This window comes from Triticum urartu, chromosome 5A, assembly GCF_056163025.1.
Source record: "Triticum urartu cultivar PI428250 chromosome 5A, HENAU_Tu73, whole genome shotgun sequence".
NCBI classification, from domain to species: Eukaryota; Viridiplantae; Streptophyta; class Magnoliopsida; order Poales; family Poaceae; genus Triticum; species Triticum urartu.
This window is the reverse complement of record NC_141877.1, coordinates 686,567,687-686,591,889: the sequence shown is the minus strand read 5'-3', so window position 1 is coordinate 686,591,889 and position 24,203 is coordinate 686,567,687. Positions and strand designations below refer to the sequence as shown.

Sequence of the window (24,203 nt, the reverse complement as noted above, 5' to 3'; positions counted from 1 at the left end):
AACATGTTTTTTCGTGCAATTTTTTTTAAAAAAATTGTTCCAAAAGTTAATGAAGACCGATGGAAAAACCAAAACGTTGAAAAAGACCGAAAAAATATTTTAAAAGCCGAAAGTGCGTGCGGAAAAATAAAAAATCGCAAAGAGCGCCCAGAGCGCGACACGTGGCGGGCGGCCGAGAGCGCGCCAAGTGACGCTGATCGTTGTGAGCCTCCCGAAGAAGCGCTCATTAACTAGTTGCTCTCCCTAAAGTAGTACAATCCAATCCAGTGCTGAATTCAAGAGAGGGCGACAGAGATGATTAATCCAATGGGCCAGCGATATATGAGTCAGGCGCGCGAACAAACACTGACCGGCCAAATCATATCATCATTCACATGCGAGTTGGCGGTCGCCGACCCCTACTGCTATGGCTACAAGGTCCTCGGTGTTGGGGCGGCCTCGGCAGGAGCTCCGGTGCATGTTGCGTGAGCCCGCCGCCGACGTGGTGGTATGTGAGGAATGATGGATGAGGAAAGCAAAGAGAAATGGTGGTACATAGTACCTAAGTTCAACACAGGTCTTAATTAAACTAAAACATAATAAACTCGAAATTGGCTCATCGCCCGTGGCCGCCGTCGTCTTCAAGAGCCGCCGTCCTACTCGTCGTCGTCGCTGATGAGGTCAACATAGGGAGGTGGCTGACAAAGGTGTGCTGGCGGCCCTGCCAGACCAGATGCGCCGGCGGCGCCTGCACCACCTCCTCCCGTGGCTCCTGCTCCTGCTCTGGTGACCACGGTGACATGGCTGACCATGGGCCAATGCCCACCAAGTCGGTCATCTCCGGCGCCGTGCACGACCAGCTCCACCGCTGGACCACCAGACGCGGGTTCCACATGGCGACGAGCGGCTCCTCCACGACCTCCTCCTGCTGCACCTCCTCTGGGGGAGTCCTGGATTAGGGGGTGTTCGGGCAGCCGGACTATACCTTCGGCCGGACTCCAGGACTATGAAGATACAAGATTGAAGATTTCGTCCCGTGTCCGGATGGGACTTTCCTTGGCGTGGAAGGCAAGCTTGGCGATGTGGATATTCAAGATCTCCTACCATTGTAACCGACTCTGTGTAACCCTAACCCTATCCGGTGTCTATATAAACCGGAGTGTTGTAGTCCGTAGGACATCAACTCCATATACAACAATCATACCATAGGCTAGTTTCTAGGGTTTAGCCTCCTTGATCTCGTGGTAGATCTACTCTTGTACTACCCATATCATCAATATTAATCAAGCAGGAGTAGGGTATTACCTCCATCAAGAGGGCCCGAACCTGGGTAAAAACATCGTGTCCCTTGTCTCCTGTTACCATCCGGCCTTGACGCACAGTTCGGGACCCCCTACCCGAGATCCGCCGGTTTTGACACTGACATTGGTGCTTTCATTGAGAGTTCCTCTGTGTCGTCGCCTTTAGGCCCGATGGCTCCCTTGATCATCAACAACGATGAGGTCCAGGGTGAGACTTTTCTCCCCGGACGGATCTTCGTCTTCAGCGGCTTCGCACTGCGGGCCAATTCGCTTGGCCACCTGGAGCAGATCGAAAGCTACGCCCCTGGCCATCAAGTCAGGTTTGGAAGCTTAAACTACACGGCTGACATCCGCGGAGACTTGATCTTCGACGGGTTCGAGCCACAGCCAAGCGCGCCGCACTATCTCGAGGGGCATGATCTAGCTCTGCCTCCGGACAGTGTCCTGGAGGCCGCGCACGCACCGGTTCCGACCCCTAACTCGGAGCCTATTGCGCCAATCGAGGATGAGCGGTTGGACGTCACCTCGGGGGCTGCGATCTCAAAGGCGATCGAGCCGAACACCAGCCCCGCACTCTGCATGACCCGTGACTCTGAGGATCCGGACTCCTCCCCAGACTTCGAACCCCCCGCGCCCCTGCCAATCGAATCCGACTGGGCGCCGATAATGGAGTTCACCGCCGCGGACATCTTTCAGCACTCGCCTTTTGGCGACATCCTGAATTCTCTCAAGTCTCTCTCTTTATCAGGAGAGCCCTGGCCGGATTACGGTCAGCGAGGATGGGATACGGACGATGAAGAAGTTCAAAGCCCACCCACCACCCACTTTGTAGCCACTGTCGACGATTTAACCGACATGCTTGACTTCGGCTCCGAAGACATCGACGGTATGGACGACGATGTAGGAGACGAACAGGAACCAGCACATGTAGGGCGCTGGAAGGCCACCTCGTCATATGACATATCTATGGTGGATACTCCAAAAGATGGAGATGGCGATGGAACAGCGGGGGATGACACCTCCAAGAAACAGCCAAAGCGTCGGCGTCAGCGGCGCCGCTCTAAATCCCGCCAAAGCAAAAACGGTGATTCCGGCACGGGAGATTATACTACCCCAGGTAGCGCTGAAGAACACCCACCCCAGCAAGATTCGGCACAGGAAGATGGAGAAGCTAGCCCTCATGAGAGAGCGGCAGACCGAGAGGTCGAGGATGATAACTATATGCCTCCCTCCGAAGACGAGGCAAGCCTCGATGACGACGAATTCGTCGTACCATCAGACCCCGCCGAACAAGAGCGTTTCAAACGCAGGCTTTTAGCCACGGCAAGCAGCCTCGAGAAAAAGCAGCAACAGCTTAGAGCTGACCAAGATTTGCTAGCTGACAGATGGACTGAAGTCCTTGCGGCCGAAGAGTATGAACTCGAACGCCCCTCCAAGAGTTACCCAAAGCGCAGGCCGCTACCCCGATCAGAGGAGGAAACACCTACATCACCAGCGCACGACATGACAGACCGGCCACCTCGTGGCCGCGACAGAGAGGCCTCTCGGCTCTCCACCCAAGCCATGTCCCAACGCCGCTCAACTAAGGCACGGGAAAATGCGCCAGACCTGCGAGACGTACTGGAGGATAAGGCAAGACAAACAAGATCGATCTACGGATTGCGCAGGCGCCCTACGGCACGTGACGATGATCTTCACTCCGGATACAACAAATCCGGCCGGGCCGAACACAACAGATATAGCTCTTCCGAGCTGCGTCGTGATATAGCCCAGTACAGAGGCGCCGCACACCCGCTATGCTTCACAGATGAAGTAATGGATCATAAAATCCCAGAGGGTTTCAAACCCGTAAACATCGAATCATACGATGGCACAACAGATCCGGCGGTATGGATCGAGGATTATCTCCTTCACATCCACATGGCACGTGGCGATGATCTACACACCATCAAATACCTCCCGCTCAAACTTAAAGGACCGGCCCGGCATTGGCTTAACAGCTTGCCAGCAGACTCAATCGGTTCTTGGGAGGACCTGGAAGCCGCATTCCTCGACAACTTCCAGGGCACTTACGTGCGACCACCGGATGCCGACGACTTAAGCCACATAATTCAGCAGCCAGAGGAATAGACCAGGCAATTCTGGACACGGTTCCTAACAAAGAAAAACCAGATAGTCGACTGTCCGGACGCAGAGGCCCTAGCAGCCTTCAAGCATAACATCCGCGACGAGTGGCTTGCCCGGCACCTGGGACAGGAAAAGCCGAAATCTATGGCAGCCCTCACGACACTCATGACCCGCTTTTGCGCGGGAGAAGACAGCTGGCTAGCTCGCAGTAACAACTTATCAAAGAACCCTGGTAATTCGGATACCAAGGACGAAAGTGGCAGGACACGTCGGAATAAGAAAAAACGCCGCATTAACAGCGACAGCAATGAAGACACGGCAGTCAATGCCGGATTCAGAGGCTATAAATCCGGTCAGCGGAAAAAGCCATTCAAAAAGAATACTCAGGGCCCGCCCAGTTTGGACCGAATACTCGACCGCTTGTGCCAGATACATGGCACCCCCGAAAGGCCAGCCAATCACACTAACAGGGATTGTTGGGTGTTCAAGCAGGCAAGCAAGTTAAGAGCCGAAAACAAAGACAAGGGGCTGCACAGCGATGACGAGGAGGAGCCCAGGCTGCCAAACAACAATGGACAAAAGGGCTTTCCCCCACAAGTGCGGACGGTGAACATGATATACGCAACCCACATTCCCAAGAGGGAGCAGAAGCGTGCGCTACGGGACGTATACGCGATGGAGCCAGTCGCCCCAAAGTTCAACCCATGGTCCTCCTGCCCGATCACTTTTGATCGAAGGGACCATCCCACTAGCATCCGTCATGGCGGCTTCGCCGCATTGGTTCTCGACCCAATCATCGACGGATTTCATCTCACAAGAGTCCTCATGGACGGCGGCAGTAGCCTGAACCAGCTTTACCAGGATACAGTGCGGAAAATGGGCATAGATCCCTCAAGGATTAAGCCCACAAAAACGACCTTTAAAGGCGTTATACCAGGTGTAGAAGCCAACTGTACAGGCTCAGTAACAATTGACGTGGTCTGCGGATCCCCGGACAATTTCCGAAGCAAAGAGTTAATCTTCGATATAGTCCTGTTTCGTAGTGGCTATCACGCCCTGCTCGGACGAACCGCATTCGCAAAGTTCAATGCGGTGCCGCACTACGCATATCTCAAGCTCAAGATGCCAGGCCCTCGAGGAGTAATCGCAGTCAACGGAAACACCGAACGCTCCCTCCGTATGGAGGAGCACACGGCGGCTCTCGCAACGGAAGTACAAAGTAGCCTTCTTAGGCAATTCTCCAGTCCGGCCGTTAAAAAGCCAGACACTGCCAAGCGCGCCTGGAGTAACCCACAGCAGGACTGCCTGGCACGCTCTGAGCAAGCGTAGCAATGCGGCCCCAACCCCAGCTCTCGCGACATAGCGAAAGCAGTGCCTCGCGTACATAACTACGCCCTTGAAATACCATGGGCACAGGGGAAGGGGCACAATAACGGCACGCCCAAAATACAGCTTAAAACGTACTAGGGGCTGCCGGATTCTTTTTTTAATTTTTTTCTTACTTTCAGGACTCCATTTTCGGACGACTTGTTCGGCAATTCGACTGCCGCACAAACGATGCAAGATCCAGGGAGGCAGACAAGCCATGCCGCATTATGGAACTCCCAGGTGGTCTCTGTTACGAGCAGTATACCTGTTTTGAATACAATTCCGCGGCCTGCCCCTGGTCAGGACATGTTCAATAGTCCAATATCTTTTTGCTTATCGCACTATTTGTATCGTTCGGCTTTGATAAATAGCCTCTCTATAAACAATGCATAGCTTTTTGTCTATTTTTTGAATTATCCTCTTTTCACATATATGTTTATTAAATGACATGATTGCACCCGTACACCATGGTACGGCAAACACGCCAGGGGCTTCAGTACCCCTCATTATGGTGTGAGAAGTCTGTACACTTTCACAAGTGCGGCACCCCGAACTTATAGCACTATATGCATCGGCTCCGAATCATGATTTGGGTCAATAGTTGTGTTTGCCCGGCTCCTATGTTTTGGTGCCTTACGTTCCGCTATATCGGCTAAGGTAGCACTAGGAGAACCACTGCGATTGTGCCCCGGTTCAGCTGGGTTAAGCACCTCAGTGGAGAAAGCTAAAACTGACTGTCATGATGAGGCGAGAGACCTCTTGCTGTTCGAGAGGTTTTTCAAGTCCCTAAAGACTTATGCCGCTTCTTGCGAGGAGCTGGCTTTGTCCGGCCAAGGCGTGGATAGCGCCCCGAACTCGGTCTTCCGAACTAGGGGCTTCGCCGAAATTTAAAATTATAGAGTTCTATGGCTAAGTGAGAGTGTTCAAGCATTATAGTCCGATTGCCTGGTTCGTTGTGCTGAGCGCCTCCCTCGAAGGACCCAACTATGGGAAAAAGAGCGCTCAGGTTTATCCCGAACACCCCAGCACTAGTGGCATGTGGGCAGAAGCCGACGATTGGCCATCTCTCAATTTTTTGATAAACGGCCGCACAGAAAGTAATATTTTAAATTCAATAAGCATTGCTTAGCGCATATGAACAAGTTTTCAGCGCACAGGATAAACACGAGTGAGTTCATTCAAAAATCACATCCTTGGTACATTCATCCGCCACAAGGCGGGCACCTGCAAGAACATCCTTGTAGTAGTTCTCGGGCTTGTGATGCTCCTTCCCCGGCAGCGGCCCGTCCTTCACAAGCTTCTCACCGTCCAGCTTACCCCAGTGCACCTTTGCACAGGCAAGGGCCCGACGGGCACCTTCGATGCAGATGGAGCGCTTGATGACCTCGAGCCTCGGACAGGCCTCCACCAGCCGCCGCACCAGCCCGAAATAGCTCCCAGGCAGGGCCTCTCCGGACCACAGCCGAACTATCAAGCCCTTCATGGCCTGTTCGGCCGCCTTGTGGAGCTCGACCAGCTATTTCAGCTGGTCGCTCAAGGGCACAGGGTGTCCGGCCTCAGAATACTGAGACCAGAACACCTTCTCCGTCGAGCTGCCCTCTTCAGCTCGATAGAATGCGGCGGCGTCGAATATGCTGCAGGGAAGATCTGCGAATGCCCCTGGAGAGCTCCGGATTCGGATAAGTAACAAGTAGTTTACTTTTATATTTTTGCTTTGCATAAAGAATGCCTTACCCGCTGCTATCTTCCTCATCTCCTCCAACTCTTGGAGGGCCTTTTGGGCTTCGGCCTTGGCAGACTTGGCAGTCTCAAGGGCCGTCGCGAGCTCGGATGCTTGCGCCTTTGACTCAAGCTCCAAACTCTCATGTTTTTTCATGAGAGCCTGAAGCTCTTGTTGCACCTCGCCAACCTGAGTCCCAAGTCTGTCTCGCTCGGTGCGCTCCATGGACGTTTTCTTTTCGGCCTCAGACATCGCCTGCTTAAGGGTCGCCACCTCAGTCGTGGCACCTACAATAAGCAGTACAATCCTGTTATTTTTTTTGCAATCACGCCTTTTTATAGGCACTTTTTCTGTAAGGTATTTCTTACCTTCTTTCTCCTCAAGCCGCCGCTTGGCAAGGCCGAGCTCTTGCTCGGTCCGCTCGATGTCCTGCTTCAGGACACCCACCTCCGCAGTTAGTGCGGCGGTGGATAGCAGCGAAGCCTGCATACGCATATTGACTCCTTTTTGTTAGACTCCTGCGAAATTTAATAGATCCTCTATTCGGCTTTTCTTTTCGAACGCCAAACAGAGCATCAGGGGCTATTGTCTATGCGGTAATATTTTTACATATTTTTACTTACCTCGAAGCCTGTTAGAAGGCTAGAGCAAGCTTCAGTCAGTCCGCTCTTGGCGGACCGAACCTACTGGATCACCGTACTCATAATAGTACGGTGCCCCTCGTCGATGGAGGCGCTGTCAAGCACCTCCAGCAGATTGTCCGGCACCTCCGGTTGGACGGAGGCCGCCGGCTCAGAAGGCTTGCTCCTCTTGGAAGGAGTTCGCCTACCGCAGTCCGGAACTGTGGAAGATTCCGCCGCGGTGTCCGGCACAAAGCCGGACTTGGAGCGCTGGGGGGCCTTATCCCCTTCACTCCTGGATTCCGGGAGGTTGCCTTGCGGCTCCTCCGGGACCACCTCCTCCTGCCCTGGAGCTTGTCGCGACGCCACTTCGGCGTCGTCTGCAGTGCGGGGGGAGACAGCGAACGGAACTGAGTTCACGTCCGATGAGTCCAGGGAGCCGCCCGACGATTCGTTGAATTCGGCCCGGGGCGGGCTGCATAATTACGTTCGACATTAGGGGAAGTTGTGCAACAAAGGAACATCATGAGTTACTCTGATATCCGAACTTACGATTTTGCCGGACGCCTGGCCCTGTTTGGCCACTCCTCTTCGCCCTCTTCGGCGTCGGGGGAGTAGTCCGGCGAAGGGGTCTTCCTTTTCCTAGACCCCTCGGCCTCCCCCATTGGGGCGGCCTTCCTCTTCTATCCTCCCTCCGCTGGGGGGGAGTTTTCTTCTTCCTCCTCCTCGTTTTCACGGGAAGAGGGCGTCTCGGACTCGTGGATGACGAGTCCAACACCACCACATTACGGGCACTCTTTCGAGTCCCCGTGGTCTTCTTCTTCTTGGCCTTCTTCTCCGGCACCACATAAGGCGCCGGAACCAGCAGCTTCACTAGTAGAGCTGGGGCTGGGTCTTCGGGCAGCGGAGCCGGACAGTTAATCGGTCCGGATATCGCCCGCCAAGCCTGTCAAAGGTAAGGGAGTTTAGATCCTGCATAGAGTCAAAACTATGAAAAAAGCTTAACATCATGTAAAAGGTGAAGATAGCTTACCTCGCTAGCGTGACGCTGCAAGCTGTATCCGCGGTCCTTGGAAGCGAATGCGGGAGCCTCGACGCCCTTGAATAGCACCTTCCAGGGATCTTCGTACGTCGTGTCGAAGAGCCTACTAAGGGTTTGGTGTTGCGCCGGGTCGAACTCCCACAGATTAAAATCCCGTTGTTGGCACGGGAGGATCCGGCGGACGAGCATAACCTGGATTACATTAACAAGCCGGATTGGCTTGTTCACCAGGGACTGGATGCATGTTTGCAATCCGGTCACCTCTTTTTCGTCACCCCACGACAGGCCTATCTCTTTCCAGGACATAAGCCGCGAGGGGGTCCGGATCGGAACTCGGCGGCTGCGATCCATTTCGGATAGCGTGGCTCGGTGATGTAAAACCACTCAGATTGCCACCCCTTTAGGGTCTCCACAAAAGAGCCCTCGAACCATAGGGCGTTGGCCATCTTGCCCGCCATGGCGCCTCTGCACTCCGCCTGGCTGCCGCGCACCACCTTGGACTTGACGTTGAAGGTCTTGAGCCAGAGGCCGAAATGAGGGCGGACGCGGAGGAAAGCCTCGCACACGATGATAAACGCCAAGATGTTGAGGATGAAGTTCGGGGCCAGATCGTGGAAATCCAGGCCGTAGTAGAACATGAGCCCCCGGAAAAATGGGTGGAGTGGAAAACCCAGTCCGCGGAGGAAGTGGGGAAGAAATACTACCCTCTCATGGGGCCTTGGGGTGGGGAGAAGCTTCCCCTTTTCGGTAAGCCGGTGTGTGATGTCCTTAGACAGGTATCCGGCCTTCCTTAGCTTCTTGACTTGGCCCTCCGTGGCGGAGGAGACCATCCACTTGCCTCCCGCTCCGGACATTGCTGGAGAAGGTTGAGGTGGGAAGTGCGGGCTTGGGCGCTGGAGCTCGAGCGCGCAGGAGATGGATAGGCAAAGGAGGAAGAAGGCGTAGGTAAAAAGGTGGATCCTTATCCCCTTATATGGGCGGATGCGGTTGTGCGTCCCCACCAGCCTAGTAAAACTCGCTTGCGTCCCAAGCACCGTGATAAATGGCGCGGTTGGGTTACCCACGTCCGTATTGATGAGAATCCCGTAAAAGGGGGTACACGATCTCTGCTTTGACAAGACGTGCGAAGGAAACCGCCTCGCAAAACATGCTGAGGCGGAAAAGTAAAAACGATTCGAGTAAAGGACTTGGCCGTAGTGTGATGATGCACTGCAGAATACGTCAGCAGATTTGATTTGTGTTAATATTATTCTCTCTATGGCAATATGTGGAAACTTATTTTGCAGAGCCGGACACTACTCTTGGTGTTTACAATCTTCTATGAAGGACTTGGAGGAGGAACCTGTCGTGGTTCCGACTCTGACAGTGATGTAGGGGGGTGAGTATGGAGAGGCTAGATCCTAGCTATTGGGAAGTTGTTACACGCGAGGTTTACGAGTTCAGGCCCTTCTCGGAGGAAGTAATAGCCCTACGTCTCAGAGCCCGGAGGCGGTCGACTGGATTATGCGTGTATGGATTACAGGAGTGCGAACCCTCCATACTGAGGAGGGGGGTGGCTTATATAGAGTTCGCCGGCCCCCTCCTGCCCTCAGTAATGCAGGGTTTAAGGTACATTTAAGATTGGGCGTTACTGGTAACGCCTCTAATAAAGTGCTATAATGACCATGAAGACTACTTAACAGCTGACCGTTTGCCTACGGAGTGACTGTAGGTCTCCTGGCAGTCGAGTGATTAGCTTCATGGTCGAGTGGTAGCTTCTTGGTCGAGTGTCTTGAACTTGTCGAGTGGGGTACCTTCAAGTCGATTGATAGGTGATTTCTTCTAGGGATGTCCTTGGGTAGGGTTCTTTGGACGGGTCCGTGCCCCTACCCTAGGTACATAGCTTCATCATTAGCCCCCGAATGGATCGAGGTTAGAGTGGGGAAAGAGTTGGGGATCCTTTCCGGCTGGTTCTTTGGGGCTGTATGAGTGCCTCGTTTAGGGTCAGTTGTCACGGATGACGTCATCAACCTCTTTCAGTCGCCTTGATCCATTCCAGGCCTTTCGTCGAGTGAATATCTTTGCTTGCGACATGCTGAGTGTTGGTGCGAGCGGGATACTCTGTTTTTGGCAAGTGGTTCTGCGGCCCGTGGATCTCACGGGATTCGGATTTTGGGAAGCGCGCGGGACGGGAGCAGCCGCAGTAATCGGAAGTGATAAAGCGGAAACTCCTCGATCCTCGCGTCGCCTTTTTCGCCACATGCTGCGCGCGCGTCTGCTGCGGGATTTGACTGGACTGCCTGGGCCTACCAGTCATCCACTCGGGAGCGGCCCCTTATAAGTTGCCGGCTCGGGGTTTCCAAGCCGTGCGCTTCTATTCTTCTTCCTTCTTCCTCTCTCCCTTCGCCAGCCCTCCCGTGACCTTCGGCCGTACCCTAGCGCCGTTAGCCCGTGTGAGACCTCGCCGACGACGATGGTGAAGGGCAAGACCACTGCTTTGGAGCGCGCGAAGAAGGTGGCGGCGGTGGGGAAAGGAAAGAGGTCTGCACGAGGCGGATCTTCCTCCCGGACCACCCTGCCCAAGGGTTGGATTCAGGGCGACTGGATGCCATCGGTGCTCCGGCAGGAAGATCTCGACGACATGGTCGAGGGAGGAGCCATTCCCCACGAGGCTGCGCGTCTCCCGGGGAGGGAGATCGAACCTCAACCCCGCGACGGTGAGTGCGTGCTCCTCGCCACCCACATCGACCGAGGGTTTTCTCTGCCTCCCCATCCATTCTTCCGGAGCTTCTTCAATTTCTTCGGAGCGCAGCTCCATCACTTTACCCCCAACTCCATAGTCTATCTTGCCGCGTTCATTTCCATGTGCGAGGCCTTCCTGGGTTGCCGTCCGCATTGGGGGCTTTTCAAGCATATTTTTACTTCCCGCTCTCAGTCGGTTAAAAAGGCCAAGTCGAGTGATGAGAAGACGCAAGTGATCCAGCTGTGCGGGGGCCTGGCGATCCAGACGAGGGGGAAGAGCTGTTTCCCCTCTATCACCTTCCCGGAGTCGGTCCGCGGCTGGCAGTCGACCTGGTTCTACTACCAGGACCAGGCGACCCCCAGACAGTCGACTGGTCTTCCTCCTTTTTCCCTCGACCGAGCCGAGAAGCCTGTCTCTCTGAAAGTCATGCCGGAGGAAAGGGCCCAAGTCAAGGTATTGGCGGGTCGAGTGGTTGAGCTTGTCCGTGAGGGGGTGACTGGGATGGACCTGTTAGAGGTCTTTCTTCAGAGGCGCATCCAACCGCTCCAGGCGCGAGACCACCCGATGTGGCTGTATTCTGGCCTTGACGACACCACTCGGATCCACCCGGAGGAGGTCACCGACGAGATGCTGGAGGGGTGGCTGTCAAGCATCACGGGGAACAAAGACAATCCCCAAGGAGCCAGAAGGGTAATTCCACTCGACAACTCATATGAAGTGGATCAGGTATGTCTTTGTGTCGGATATCTGGCCTTCTGTATTGGTCTTCTTTGGGTAAGTCGATTGACTTTCGTCCTGTCTGTTGTCTTCCAGGCGACCACCGAGATGTACTCGACGCCCAACGGGGCACAAGGGTCGACTGAGGAAGGTGAGGGGAGCGGAGGCGAGAGCGGGGACGACCAGGGCGAGTGGGAGTCCAACGGTGAGGGAGAGGAAGGCGACGACATCTTCTCCAGCGAAGAGGAGGAGGAGGCTGAACCCTCCCGCCCGGAGGGGCGATCCAAGCTCACCACGATCCAGCACAGGAACGTGGCAAGGCGACTGCTCCTGTTGGGCAGTCGTCGAAACGCCCTCGGACTTCTTCTCCTCCGCCGACCGGGAAGGCTCCCAAGCACCCACGAGCGACGCCATCCAAGCCGCCCAAGGCCTTGCCCAAGATGAAGATAGCTGTTCCCACCATTTCCGGGTAACAATAACACTTGCTTTCCTTTGTCGAATGTGGATGGATCCTTGGTCGATTCACTGGGCCAACTGACTAACTTTCGAGATTTGCAGTGGTGCAACTTCTGAGGTCTCCGTCAGGAACGACGACCAAGAGATGGAGGACGCTGTCACCTCCAACCCTGGTACGATCACTGACGTCCTGCTTTCGAGTCGACTGAAACTTTATCGCGACTCTGGTCGATTGAATGTTTTCCTTGCAGCTCCTCCTCATGTTATTGACCTCCCGGACGACGACGACAACGAACCACTGAGGGTGAAGAGGAAGAAGAAGGCGTTGGCTGGGAAGACTCCGCAATCCACTCCGGCGCCTGAGGCCGTAGTTCGGGACGATGGCGAACCCACTCGGGCTTCCGTGACTTTCGCTGTTCCTCTGACGAGTGTGCGACCTTCAGCGTCGACTGCGGATCCGTCTTCGCTTTTTGCTGCGTACCCTGTCCCTGAGGACCAAGCGGCTGCTGCGAAGGAGGCTGTACGCCAGGATGGAATCATGATGGAACAGGTGAAAGTGGCTCGGGAGGCTTGCCAGGCGGCTTATGACGCAAGCTCGGCTCTTCAGAGCAATGTCCAGGTCAGTCGACTTCAACACTTGGTCTGTTTCGATATGTCCTTTGAAGAATCTCTTTTCCGAAGATCTTTAAGTTTGTACACCCACTGGGTGTATTTGCCAATTCTTGGACGAGTGGGGGCACGCTAAGTGCACCCACTGGGTGTAGTCCCCGAGACTACGGTGGACTGCTGGCAGTCGACTGTAGTCTTTAAATTGAGTCGTTGTAGTTGAGTTTCTTCGCTCTGTCTGATCGGGTCATGTCGAATGGAACGGTATCCTGTCGACTGCGGGCAGTCGACGTCTTTCTCTTTTTTTTTATTGTGGGGGCACGCTGAGTGCACCCACTGGGTGTAGTCCCCGAGGCTACTATCGAATGTTTAGCTTCGGCTGTAGTCTTAGAAACTCCATTATTGTCTCTTAGCTGCTCGGAAGCAACTTGTCTTGGACTCGACTTCAGGGGTCGGTCGGGTGGGATAGGAACCGGTGGGGGCACGCTAAGTGCACCCACTGGGTGTAGTCCCCGAGACTATGGTGGGCTGGTGGTAGTCGACCGTAGTCTTAGTATTTATTGCCTTTGTTGCTTCTTTTTTATTGAAATTGTAACTCCTCCCCTTTGACTTCAGAGATCTTGTGATCTTGGAACCCGCTTGGCTGACTTGGAGAAGCAGCAAATTCAAATGAACCTTGATCTGGAGCTGGCCAGGACAGAGCTGCAGAAGGTCAGAGACGGCGCCGCAGGTAAGATGCCTTTGTCGACTGGTTAGTTTTTAGGCTTGAGTATCTTTTCGCTTTCTCCGACTCAGTCATCATTTTTTGCAGAAAAACTGAAAGAAGCTCTGGCGAAGAAGGATCAGGACTTGGCTGCTGCCCGTAAGGAGGCTGATGACAAGACTGCTCTGGCCACACAGAAGCTGGCTTCGGTCGACCAATTGGAAAAAGAGAATACCAGGTTGCAGACCGCTCTGAATGAAGCCAACAGGTTGAATACAAATTGGAAGAAGGAGAACCTCCTCTTGGGCAAGAAGATGGAAGGCATCGCTCGTAGGAGGGACGACCTGGAGGGCTACTTGAGGAGTTTTGCCAAGAAGTTGTACATCAAGCTCGAAGGTGCACATTCAGTTCTGACTGTTTTTTTTGTGTCGACTCAGTTTTACGAAATTTGACTTATCCTTGGGTCGTGTATGCATAACTTTGCCAGAACTTTGAAGAGGAGACTGGGCGGATCGAAACAGGTTTGGATCCAATCAACTCTCCGGTGAAAGATGAAGCTGCCATGAACCTGCTCCGACTGGAATCTCGTATTGACGGCGTCGTGGATTACTTGGCTCGACTGAAGGTTGCCATGACGCGGATCGACCCGATGCTTTGGCCAGAGTCTACGCTCCAGAATGATCTCGAGTCTCTGATGACTCGACTCAACGGGATCCCAGACCGAGTGCAGGAGTGGAAGAAGTCTTCAGCTCGGTGTGGCGCTGACGTGGCTCTGTTCTGGTCCGCGTCCATTGCAAGGAGGTGCGGGAGGATAAGCTGGCCGCCATCCAAGTCACCAACACGAGGAAGCACAACTTCCAGGACTTCATGGAGACATTTATTGTTGCTGCTACCCGTATCGTAGACGGGATCGACTTGGATGAGTTTGTCGCCCCTGCCAGTCCTCCTCCTCCTGAGGAATGAAAAAACTTGCCCCGGAATGCCGAGTGTATTTTGTAATCCGTTAAACTCTGCCTTAAATTTGCCTCGGAATGCCGAGTGGAAGAGTAACAGTTAAACTCTGCCGAGCTGGGGGCTCAAGTACTTTGATCTGAGGTCTCTGGGACCTTTTAGGCTTTATTTGAACTTGATTTGTCGTTGAATCTCTTTGTGGATGACCCGTCGAGTGGAATTTGGTCTTCACTCGAAATAACTTTGTGTCTGAGGTGCAGCTCCGAAGGAGAAGGTAGTAGTCGATCTACACCCTGTTACTGCGGAGTGGGACGGAGCGCACATTGTATTTGTGGCGAAGCTCTCCAGGAGGAGGTGGCAGTCGACCTGCCCCTCGTCGTCCTTGGGAAATGAGATGTGTTTCATACTTAGGCGAGCGCTGGGCTGCAGCTAAGCCTCCAAGCGGGAGGTTTGCTCTCGCTCGGTAGGATTTCAAACTTAGGCGAGTGCTGACTGCAGCTAAGTCTCTTCGCAGGAGAACTTAGGTGAGTGCTAGACTGCAGCTAAGCCCCCCGAGTGGGAGGTTTGCTCTCCACTCGGTACGATTTTTCAAACTTAGGCGAGTGCTGACTGCAGCTAAGTCTCTTCGTAGGAGAACTTAGGCGAGTGCTGGACTGCAGCTAAGCCCCCCGAGTGGGAGGTTTGCTCTCCACTCGGTAGGATTTTTCAAACTTAGGCGAGTGCTGACTGCAGCTAAGTCTCTTTGTAGGAGAACTTAGGCGAGTGCTGGACTGCAGCTAAGCCTCCGAGTGGGAGGTTTGCTCTCCACTCTGTAGGATTTTTTAAACTTAGGCGAGTGCTGACTGCAGCTAAGTCTCTTCGTAGGAGAACTTAGGCGAGTGCTGGACCGCAGCTAAGCCCCCGAGTGGGAGGTTTGCTCTCCACTCGGTAGGATTTTTCAAACTTAGGCGAGTGCTGACTGCAGCTAAGTCTCTTCGTAGGAGAACTTAGGCGAGTGCTGGACTGCAGCTAAGCCTCCGAGTGGGAGGTTTGCTCTCCACTCTGTAGGATTTTTTAAACTTAGGCAAGTGCTGACTGTTGCTAAGTCTCTTCGTAGGAGAACTTAGGCGAGTGCTGGACTGCAGCTAAGCCCCTGAGTGGGAGGTTTGCTCTCCACTCGGTAGGATTTTTCAAACTTAGGCGAGTGCTGACTGCAGCTAAGTCTCTTCGTAGAAGAACTTAGGCGAGTGCTGGACTGCAGCTAAGCCTCTGAGTGGGAGGTTTGCTCTCCACTCTGTAGGATTTTTCAAACTTAGGCGAGTGCTGACTGCAGCTAAGTCTCTTCGTAGGAGAACTTAGGCAAGTGCTGGACTGCAGCTAAGCCCCCGAGTGGGAGGTTTGCTCTCCACTCGGTAGGATTTTTCAAACTTAGGCGAGTGCTGACTGCAGCTAAGTCTCTTCGTAGGAGAACTTAGGCGAGTGCTGGACTGCGGCTAAGCCCCCGAATGGGAGGTTTGCTCTCCACTCGGTAGGATTTTTCAAACTTAGGCGAGTGCTGACTGCAGCTAAGTCTCTTCGTAGGAGAACTTAGGCGAGTGCTGGACTACGGCTAAGCCCCCGAGTGGGAGGTTTGCTCTCCACTCGGTAGGATTTTTCAAACTTAGGCGAGTGCTGACTGCATCTAAGTCTCTTCGTAGGAGAACTTAGGCGAGTGCTGGACTGCAGCTAAGCCCCCGAGTGGGAGGTTTGCTCTCCACTCGGTAGGATTTTTTTGAACTTAGGCGAAACAGATTCGCGGCTAAGTCACCCACTGGGGGTTTTCGTATGTTAAACAAAAGTGACAGCAATCATCGGAACACTCTTGGCTTTGATAAAAACGAACTGCGGAAGTTTCTCTTATTACATCTTTATAGGAAGGAACTTAAGTGTAAAAGTGGCGGAGCAGCTCCGCGTTCCAAGCTCGCGGCTCGTCGATCTGGCGATCAACATTGTAGAGGTGATACGCTCCGTTGCGGAGGACTCTGGTGATGATGAAGGGGCCTTCCCAAGTAGGAGCAAGCTTGTGTGGTTTCTGTTGATCCACTCGGAGGACCAAATCTCCTTCTTGGAAGGCTCGACTCTTCACATGCCGGGCATGGAATCGACGCAAGTCTTGCTGATAAATGGTCGATCTGATCATGGCCATCTCTCTTTCTTCTTCCAGGAGGTCTACTGCATCTTGCCGAGCCTGTTCTGCTTCATCTTCGGTGTAAAGCTCGACTCGGGGAGCGTTGTGAAGGAGATCACTTGGCAGAACGGCTTCGGCTCCATAAACAAGAAAGAATGGGGTTCTTCCAGTCGACCGGTTAGGGGTGGTCCTTAATCCCCACAGAACTGACGGAAGCTCGTCGACCCAGGCACCTACCGCGTGCTTGAGATCACACATTAGTTGAGGTTTTAGTCCTTTGAGGATCAGACCATTTGCTCTTTCAGCTTGTCCATTCGACTGGGGATGGGCGACTGATGCATAGTCGACTCGAGTGCCTTGAGAGGCGCAAAAGGCTCTGAACTGGTCTGAATCGAAGTTTGACCCATTGTTAGTGATGATGCTGTGAGGGACTCCATATCTGAATGTTAGTCCTCTGACGAAACTAATAGCAGTGCAAGCATCGAGGTTCTTGATGGGTTTAGCTTCAATCCATTTGGTAAACTTGTCGACTGCCACAAGCACATGGGTGAAACCGCTCCTGCCTGTTCTCAGAGGACCGACCATGTCCAGTCCCCAGACAGCAAAGGGCCAGATGAGTGGAATGGTCTTCAGGGCTGATGCGGGCTTGCGTGACATGTTGGAGTAGAACTGACACCCCTCACACTTGTCGACTATCTCCTTTGCCATCTCATTTTCTCTTGGCCAGTAAAATCCCGCTCGGTATGCTTTGGCCACAATGGTCCGAGAGGACGCATGGTGACCACAGGTCCCCGAGTGGATCTCATCAAGGATCATCTGACCTTCTTCCGGTGTTATGCACTTCTGACCGATTCCAGTCGCGCTTTCTCTGTACAACTGTCCTTTTATGACTGTGAAGGCCTTGGATCGACGGACGATCTGTCGAGCCTCTTCTTCGTCCTCCGGGAGTTCTTTTCTTAGGATATACGCGATGTACGGTACCGTCCAGTCGGAAGTGATCGCCAAGACTTGCATGATTAGGTCGACCACGGCAGCAACTTCGACTCCAGTCGGATCTGTGGCACTTTTCGGCTGCGGGGTTTCTTCTGTGAAGGGATCTTCTTGGACTGACGGCGAGTGGATGTGTTCCAGGAACACGTTGCTGGGAATGGCTTCCCTCTTGGAGCCTATCTTTGCCAGATCATCAGTTGCCTGATTTTTCAGTCGGGGAATGTGATGAAGCTCCAACCCCTCAAATTTCTTTTCTAGATTTCTTACTGCGTTGCAGTAACCGGTCATAGTCGGACTTCTGACGTCCCACTCCTTCATCACTTGATTAACCACTAAATCCGAATCACCATAGACCATGAGGCGACGGACGCTGAGTGAAATGGCCATGCGCAACCCATACAAAAGTGCTTCATACTCTGCTTCATTATTGGAGGAATCAAAGTGAATCTGGAGAACATATCTGAGCTTATCTCCTCGGGGGGAGACTAAGACTACTCCCACGCCGGAACCATTAAGCATCTTAGATCCATCGAAGAACATGGTCCAGTGCTCCGAGTGAACTTGAGTCGGAAGTTGCTGTTCAATCCACTCGGCGATGAAATCTGCGATTGCTTGGGACTTGATAGCCTTCTTTGCCTCGAACTTGATATCTAAGGGAAGGAGTTCAATCGCCCACTTGGCCACTCGACCAGTTGCATCTCTGTTGTGCAGAATCTCTGATAGTGGGGCGTCGCTGACGACTGTAATGGAGTGGTCAGAGAAGTAATGTGCAACCTTCTTTGTGTTCATGTAAATCCTATATACAAGCTTCTGGTAATGGGGGTATCTTTGTTTTGAAGGGGTCAAAACTTCAGACACGTAATAGACTGGGCGCTGAACTCTGAAGGCCTTTCCCTCCTCTTCCCGCTTGACCGTAAGTATTGTGCTGACAACTTGTCCTGTGGCTGCAATGTAAAGCAGCAAAGGTTCTTTGCTGATTGGGGCAGCAAGCACCGGCTGGGTGGAGAGCAGAGCTTTGAGATCTGTAAACGCTGCATCAGCTTCTGGAGTCCACTCGAATTTGTCAGACTTCTTCATCAGTCGGTAAAGAGGCAACGCCTTTTCACCGAGACGAGAAATGAATCGACTTAAAGCGGCCAAGCAGCCTGTAAGCTTTTGGACATCGTGCACGCGTACAGGACGCTTCATCCGGAGTATGGTGCCAATTTTCTCAGGATTGGCGTCGATCCCTCGTTCGGAAACGAGAGAACCGAGTAACTTTCCACCTGGAACTCCGAATGTGCACTTTGATGGATTGAGCTTGATATCATACCTCCTGAGATTGGCAAAGGTTTCAGCAAGGTCAGCCCGCAGGTCGGAACCTTTTCGGGACTTGACCACGATATCGTCCATGTATGCCTCCACATTCCGACTGATTTGAGTGAGTAAACACTTCTGAATCATTCTCATGAACGTGGCTCTGGCGTTCTTGAGGCCGAACGGCATGGTGACGTAACAGAAGCACCCGAATGGAGTGATGAAAGCTGTTTTGATCTCGTCGGGCCCATACAGACGGATCTGATGGTACCCGGAATAGGCGTCTAGGAAAGACAGTCTCTCGCACCCCGCAGTCGAGTCGACTATTTGGTCGATGCGAGGGAGGGGAAAATGATCTTTCAGGCAGGCCCGATTGATATGCTTGAAGTCAATGCACATGCGGAGCGACTTGTCCTTTTTGGGGACCATGACGACATTGGCGAGCCACTCGGAGTGGTAAATCTCTCGGATGAACTCTGCTGCTAAGAGCCGAGCCACTTCCTCGCCAATGGCTTGCTTCTTCTGGACGGCGGACCGTCGAAGATGTTCCTTCACAGGCTTGAATTTTGGGTCGACTCGTAGACGGTGCTCAGCCAGCTTTCTGGGAACTCCAGGCATGTCAGAGGGTTTCCATGCGAAGATATCCCAGTTCTCACGGAGGAGCTGGATGAGCGCTCCTTCCTATTTGGAGTCGACCGTCGTCGAGATGTGAGTCGGAGCAGCGTTGGGGTCGGTCGGGTGAATGTGGACTGTCTTTGTTTCGCCAGCCGACTGAAAAGCTGATTCTGAGGCGGGCTTCTTGGCTCGCAGCAATTCACTCGGATCGGCAGTCTTTTGGTACTCTTTCAGCTCGACTACTGCCATCTGAGCGTCAGCGATCTTTGAGCCTTTCTGAAAGCATTCTTCTGCTTTCTTTCGGCTGCCAGTAACAGTAATCACACCTTTGGGGCTAGGCATCTTCAGTTTGAGATACACGTAACATGGTCGAGCCATGAAGCGTGCGTAAGCTGGCCTACCCAAAATGGCATGATAGGCACTCTGGAAGTCCACAACTTCGAATGTCAACCTTTCCTTGCGGTAATTCTTTGAATCACCGAAAACTACATCAAGAGCAATCTGGCCGAGCGACTCGGCTTTCTTCCCAGGAATGACTCCATGGAAGCTCATGTTGCTGGTACTAAGTCTGGACATCGGAATGCCCATCCCTTTCAAAGTCTCAGAGTACAGTATGTTCAGGCCACTGCCGCCGTCCATCAATACTTTGGTCAGTCGAGTGCCTTCGACAACTGGGTCGACCACCAAAGCTTGCCTCCCAGGGGTGGCAATGTGCGTCGGGTGATCCGACTGGTCGAATGTGATGGCAGTCTGCGACCACTTCAGGTAATTGGGTGTTGCCGGGGCAACCATGTTCACCTCACGGTTAATGACTTTCAGTCGACTCTTGCTCTCAACATCAGCAAAAATCATCAGGGTGGAATTGATCTGGGGGTATCCGTCGTCACTGTCTTCTTTGTCTTCAATCCTGTCTGGCTCTTTTTCCTTATCTTTGGGCTGCTTGCCTTGGAACTGCTGGATCAGGAGCCGGCACTGTCGAGTGGTATGCTTTGGGTAAATAAAATTACCCTCTTCGTCTTTCTTGGTGTGGATGTGACACGGTAAGTCCAAAACATCATTCCCGTCTTGATCTTTGACCTTCTTGGGCTTCCAGGTGCCCTTGGGTTTCCCCTTGAAGTTTCCCTGGGCAACGGCCAGGGCCTCCCCGGGAGCAGCTGGCTCGGCCTTTCGCTTCTGTTTCCGAGTGGAGTTTCCTCCAGTTTCTTGGGCGACTGCTTTGAGCTTGCCGCTTCGGAGTCGGTCTTCGTCTTCACCACTAGCGTACTTGGTGGCGATCTCCATCATCCGATTCAGAGACATCTCTCCAGTTCGACCGAACTTCAGATTCAGCTCTCTGTATTAACGCCCTCTTTGAAAGCGCAAACTGCTTGATGGTCTGGCACGTTCTCAACTGTGTGGTGCAGCGTGATCCACCTCTGGATGTAATCCCTCAGCATTTCATTCGGCTTCTGCACGCAAGACCGTAACTCTGTGAGGCCTGCAGGTCGTTTGCATGTTCCTTCAAAGGTCGTGACAAACACTCGGGAGAGGTCCTCCCAGGTGTAAATGCTGCTAGGTGCCAACTGATTCAACCACGCTCTGGCTGAGCCCTCCAACATAAGAGGCAAATGCTTCATGGCCACTTCATCATTGCCACCGCCAATCTGTACAGCCACTCGGTAATCTTCGAGCCAAGTGTCAGGCTTGGACTCGCCGGTGAACTTGCTGAATCCAGTTGCCAGCCTGAAATTGGGAGGAATCACTGCGACCCTGATGGCTTGACTGAAGCACTCTGGCCCTGAAACACGTACTCTGCTACTGCTGGCAGGTGCATCTCTGTTGTGGCCCTCTCGATGAGCCCTGTTCCTGTCGACCAAACCTTGAATGAGGATAGACCTCGCATCAAAGCCTGGGTCTCTGGGGTCGACTGGAATCCTCTGCCCAACACTGTGAGGGCGTCTGTCATCTTGCCGTCGAGGCGCATATGACCCGCTCCTCGGGGGAGGGGTTGGCACTCGACGTCGATCATCTCGACCGAATCGATGATCAAACTGCTCATTCCTCCTGTACTGATCATGCCGGTCATCACGTCCCTCACGCCTCGGGGGCGATCTCGGGCTATGGGCTGACTGGACTGTGTCTGCTGCAACGGATCGACTGTGGATCCTATCCCGCGACTGAGAAACGGCGGAATTCTGGTTTCCTGCCGCCCGGAGCAATGCTCTGATCTGCAACAAGCCCCTGCCTGCCTCTGACTGGGATGGCTGAATTGACTCTGCTATACGGGTTGCTGAGGCCAAATTCTGAACTAGGGTTCGATATACCTGAGGCGGTGAGAAGAGCCGGCGCCGACTGGACTCGGGAGCTAGCGGACGTCGACTGGACTCGGGAGCCCGCTGACGCGCTTGCTCGTCGAGTATTCGCTGGAGATTCTCCAGTCGAGTGCGCTCGGCCAGGTTAGCAAGGCACACGTCCTCCAAGGCCCGGGCCTCGGGGGTTTCTCCGACAATAGGAGTGTGGAGTGCGTCCATGTTCCGGCGGCGAAGCTCCTCTCGCTGTAACGACGTGAGAGGTTCGGGCAGATACTCATCGTGGGGATGCCACGGGTCGCCTCCGCCCGTAGCTCCGTCAGTGCGAGGGAAACCAGGGGGACTGTGTGTCCCATCGACCGCCAGAACCTCAGCCGCTGGGTCGCTGCTGTCGCACTTGGATGCGGTCCGCACGGAGCCAGTCGAACAGGCCATAGAGGGACTCGACGGGCTCGATTGCCGCAACTTGTGGGGCTGCCGACTGGCGGGCCACGGCGTGCCTCACCCACCGCTGAAGTCTCGACCGACCGGAGTGCTTGCGCTGGTGGGAGACAGGGCGGGGAGACGACGCAGGGGTCGACCGATACTGGGTCGACGGCTGCCGTAGGAGGATGCCACGAATGCATGCGCGGAAGTGCGTCGCGCCACGGACGGGGAGCGCGTCGATGTCGAGTGGTGCCTCCTGAAGCCAGGCGGAGTCATCGGCGATGAAGGAGAGCGCGCCGAGATGGATCTCGCGGCCCTCCACCAAAACTCCGCAAGAAACCATGATCAAAGGGATCGGAAAAGATCGCAACTTCTCCAACTAAGTGCTAAGATTCCTGCCCCAAGGTGGGCGCCAACTGTCGTGGTTCCGACTCTGACAGTGATGTAGGGGGGTGAGTATGGAGAGGCTAGATCCTAGCTATTGGGAAGTTGTTACACGCGAGGTTTACGAGTTCAGGCCCTTCTCGGAGGAAGTAATAGCCCTACGTCTCGGAGCCCGGAGGCGGTCGACTGGATTATGCGTGTATGGATTACAGGGGTGCGAACCCTCCATACTGAGGAGGGGGGTGGCTTATATAGAGTTCGCCGGCCCCCTCCTGCCCTCAGTAATGCAGGGTTTAAGGTACATTTAAGATTAGGCGTTACTGGTAACGCCTCTAATAAAGTGCTATAATGACCATGAAGACTACTTAACAGCTGACCGTTTGCCTACGGAGTGACTGTAGGCCTCCTGGTAGTCGAGTGATTAGCTTCATGGTCGAGTGGTAGCTTCTTGGTCGAGTGTCTTGAACCTGTCGAGTGGGGTACCTTCAAGTCGATTGATAGGTGATTTCTTCTAGGGATGTCCTTGGGTAGGGTTCTTTGGACGGGTCCGTGCCCCTACCCTAGGTACATAGCTTCATCAGAACCCGCCTTGCAATGCCGAAGACAATCTGCGCGTCGGACTCGTCGTCATTGAAGCCTGGTTCAGGGGCTACTGAGGGAGTCCTGGATTAGGGGGTGTTCGAGCAGCCGGACTATACCTTCAGCCGGACTCCAGGACTATGAAGATACAAGATTGAAGACTTCGTCCCGTGTCCGGATGGGACTTTCCTTGGCGTGGAAGGCAAGCTTGGCGATGCGGATATTCAAGATCTCCTACCATTGTAACCGACTCTGTGTAACCCTAACCCTATCCGGTGTCTATATAAACCGGAGGGTTGTAGTCTGTAGGACATCAACTCCATATACAACAATCATACCATAGGCTAGCTTCTAGGGTTTAGCCTCCTTGATCTCGTGGTAGATCTACTCTTGTACTACCCATATCATCAATATTAATCAAGCAGGAGTAGGGTATTACCTCCATCGAGAGGGCCCGAACCTGGGTAAAAACATCGTGTCCCTTGTCTCCTGTTACCATCCGGCCTTGACGCACAGTTTGGGACCCCCTACCTGAGATTCGCCGGTTTTGACACCGACATCCTCCTTGACGCCGAGTTCCAACTCCGGGATGGCTAAGTCGCTGGTCGCAGAGAGGGCCAACGCGGTTTCGTGGCCATCCCATTGCCGCTCGTCATGGGTGGACATGGAGTCCTCCATGACCCGCCTAATGAGGCGGGCCTCCTCCTCCTCGGTCATGGGAGGTGGCGGTGGCAGGGACGGGGATCGAGAAGGCGTCGGCGTGATGCCGCGTACACGCCTATGACCCCATGTTTTGGGAGGGCTGTCAGCACGAGGAGGGCGTGGGCTAGGAGGACGACTGACAAAAAAATATTGCCGCCGCTGATCATGCTCGTCGCGGAGCCACGTATCCCATAGCGGTGAATCTATGGCGTACCTAGGGTCCTCTAGTAGATCAGGTGGGAGGCGGGCACGCCGTCGGTTACTGTCCACGCTGCGGCCGCGGCAGCTCACGGGCACTGGAGGGATCGGCACGCGGTCGGCGGAGAGATGCCAGTTGTTTGGCAGGTAGACATCTCCCCATGGTAATGGTGCCGCCGTCTCCCAGTAACAGTGGAAGACATCAACGTGGATGTACGGCCTGTCGCGATGCCCGGCCGCCAGCGGCGCCATCTAGAAAGCTGACGG

At 53.8% G+C, this 24,203-nt stretch overlaps 1 protein-coding gene across 1 annotated transcript; it reads right to left on the bottom strand.

Moving 5' to 3' along the window:
• Window positions 1–595: 595 nt before the first annotated feature.
• Window positions 596–24,188, bottom strand: LOC147974199 (uncharacterized). The gene is made up of 2 exons (XM_087524944.1): window positions 23,589–24,188; window positions 596–904 (listed from the first exon to the last, which is right to left on the bottom strand). Exons 1-2 carry the CDS (start codon window positions 24,186–24,188, stop codon window positions 596–598), a joined length of 909 nt encoding a protein of 302 aa, XP_087381070.1.
• Window positions 24,189–24,203: the final 15 nt, after the last annotated feature.

What these genes read in the sequence shown, in the direction of transcription:
- LOC147974199 (XM_087524944.1), bottom strand. Translation starts at nt 24,188, where the DNA reads ATGGCGCCGCTGGCGGCCGGGCATCGCGACAGGCCGTACATCCACGTT. An exon ending in GCGTCAAGGAGGATGTCGGT is followed by an intron (nt 905 to 23,588) that starts GTCAAAACCGGC and finishes GAGGTGCAGCAG; the next exon opens with GAGGAGGTCGTGGAGGAGCC.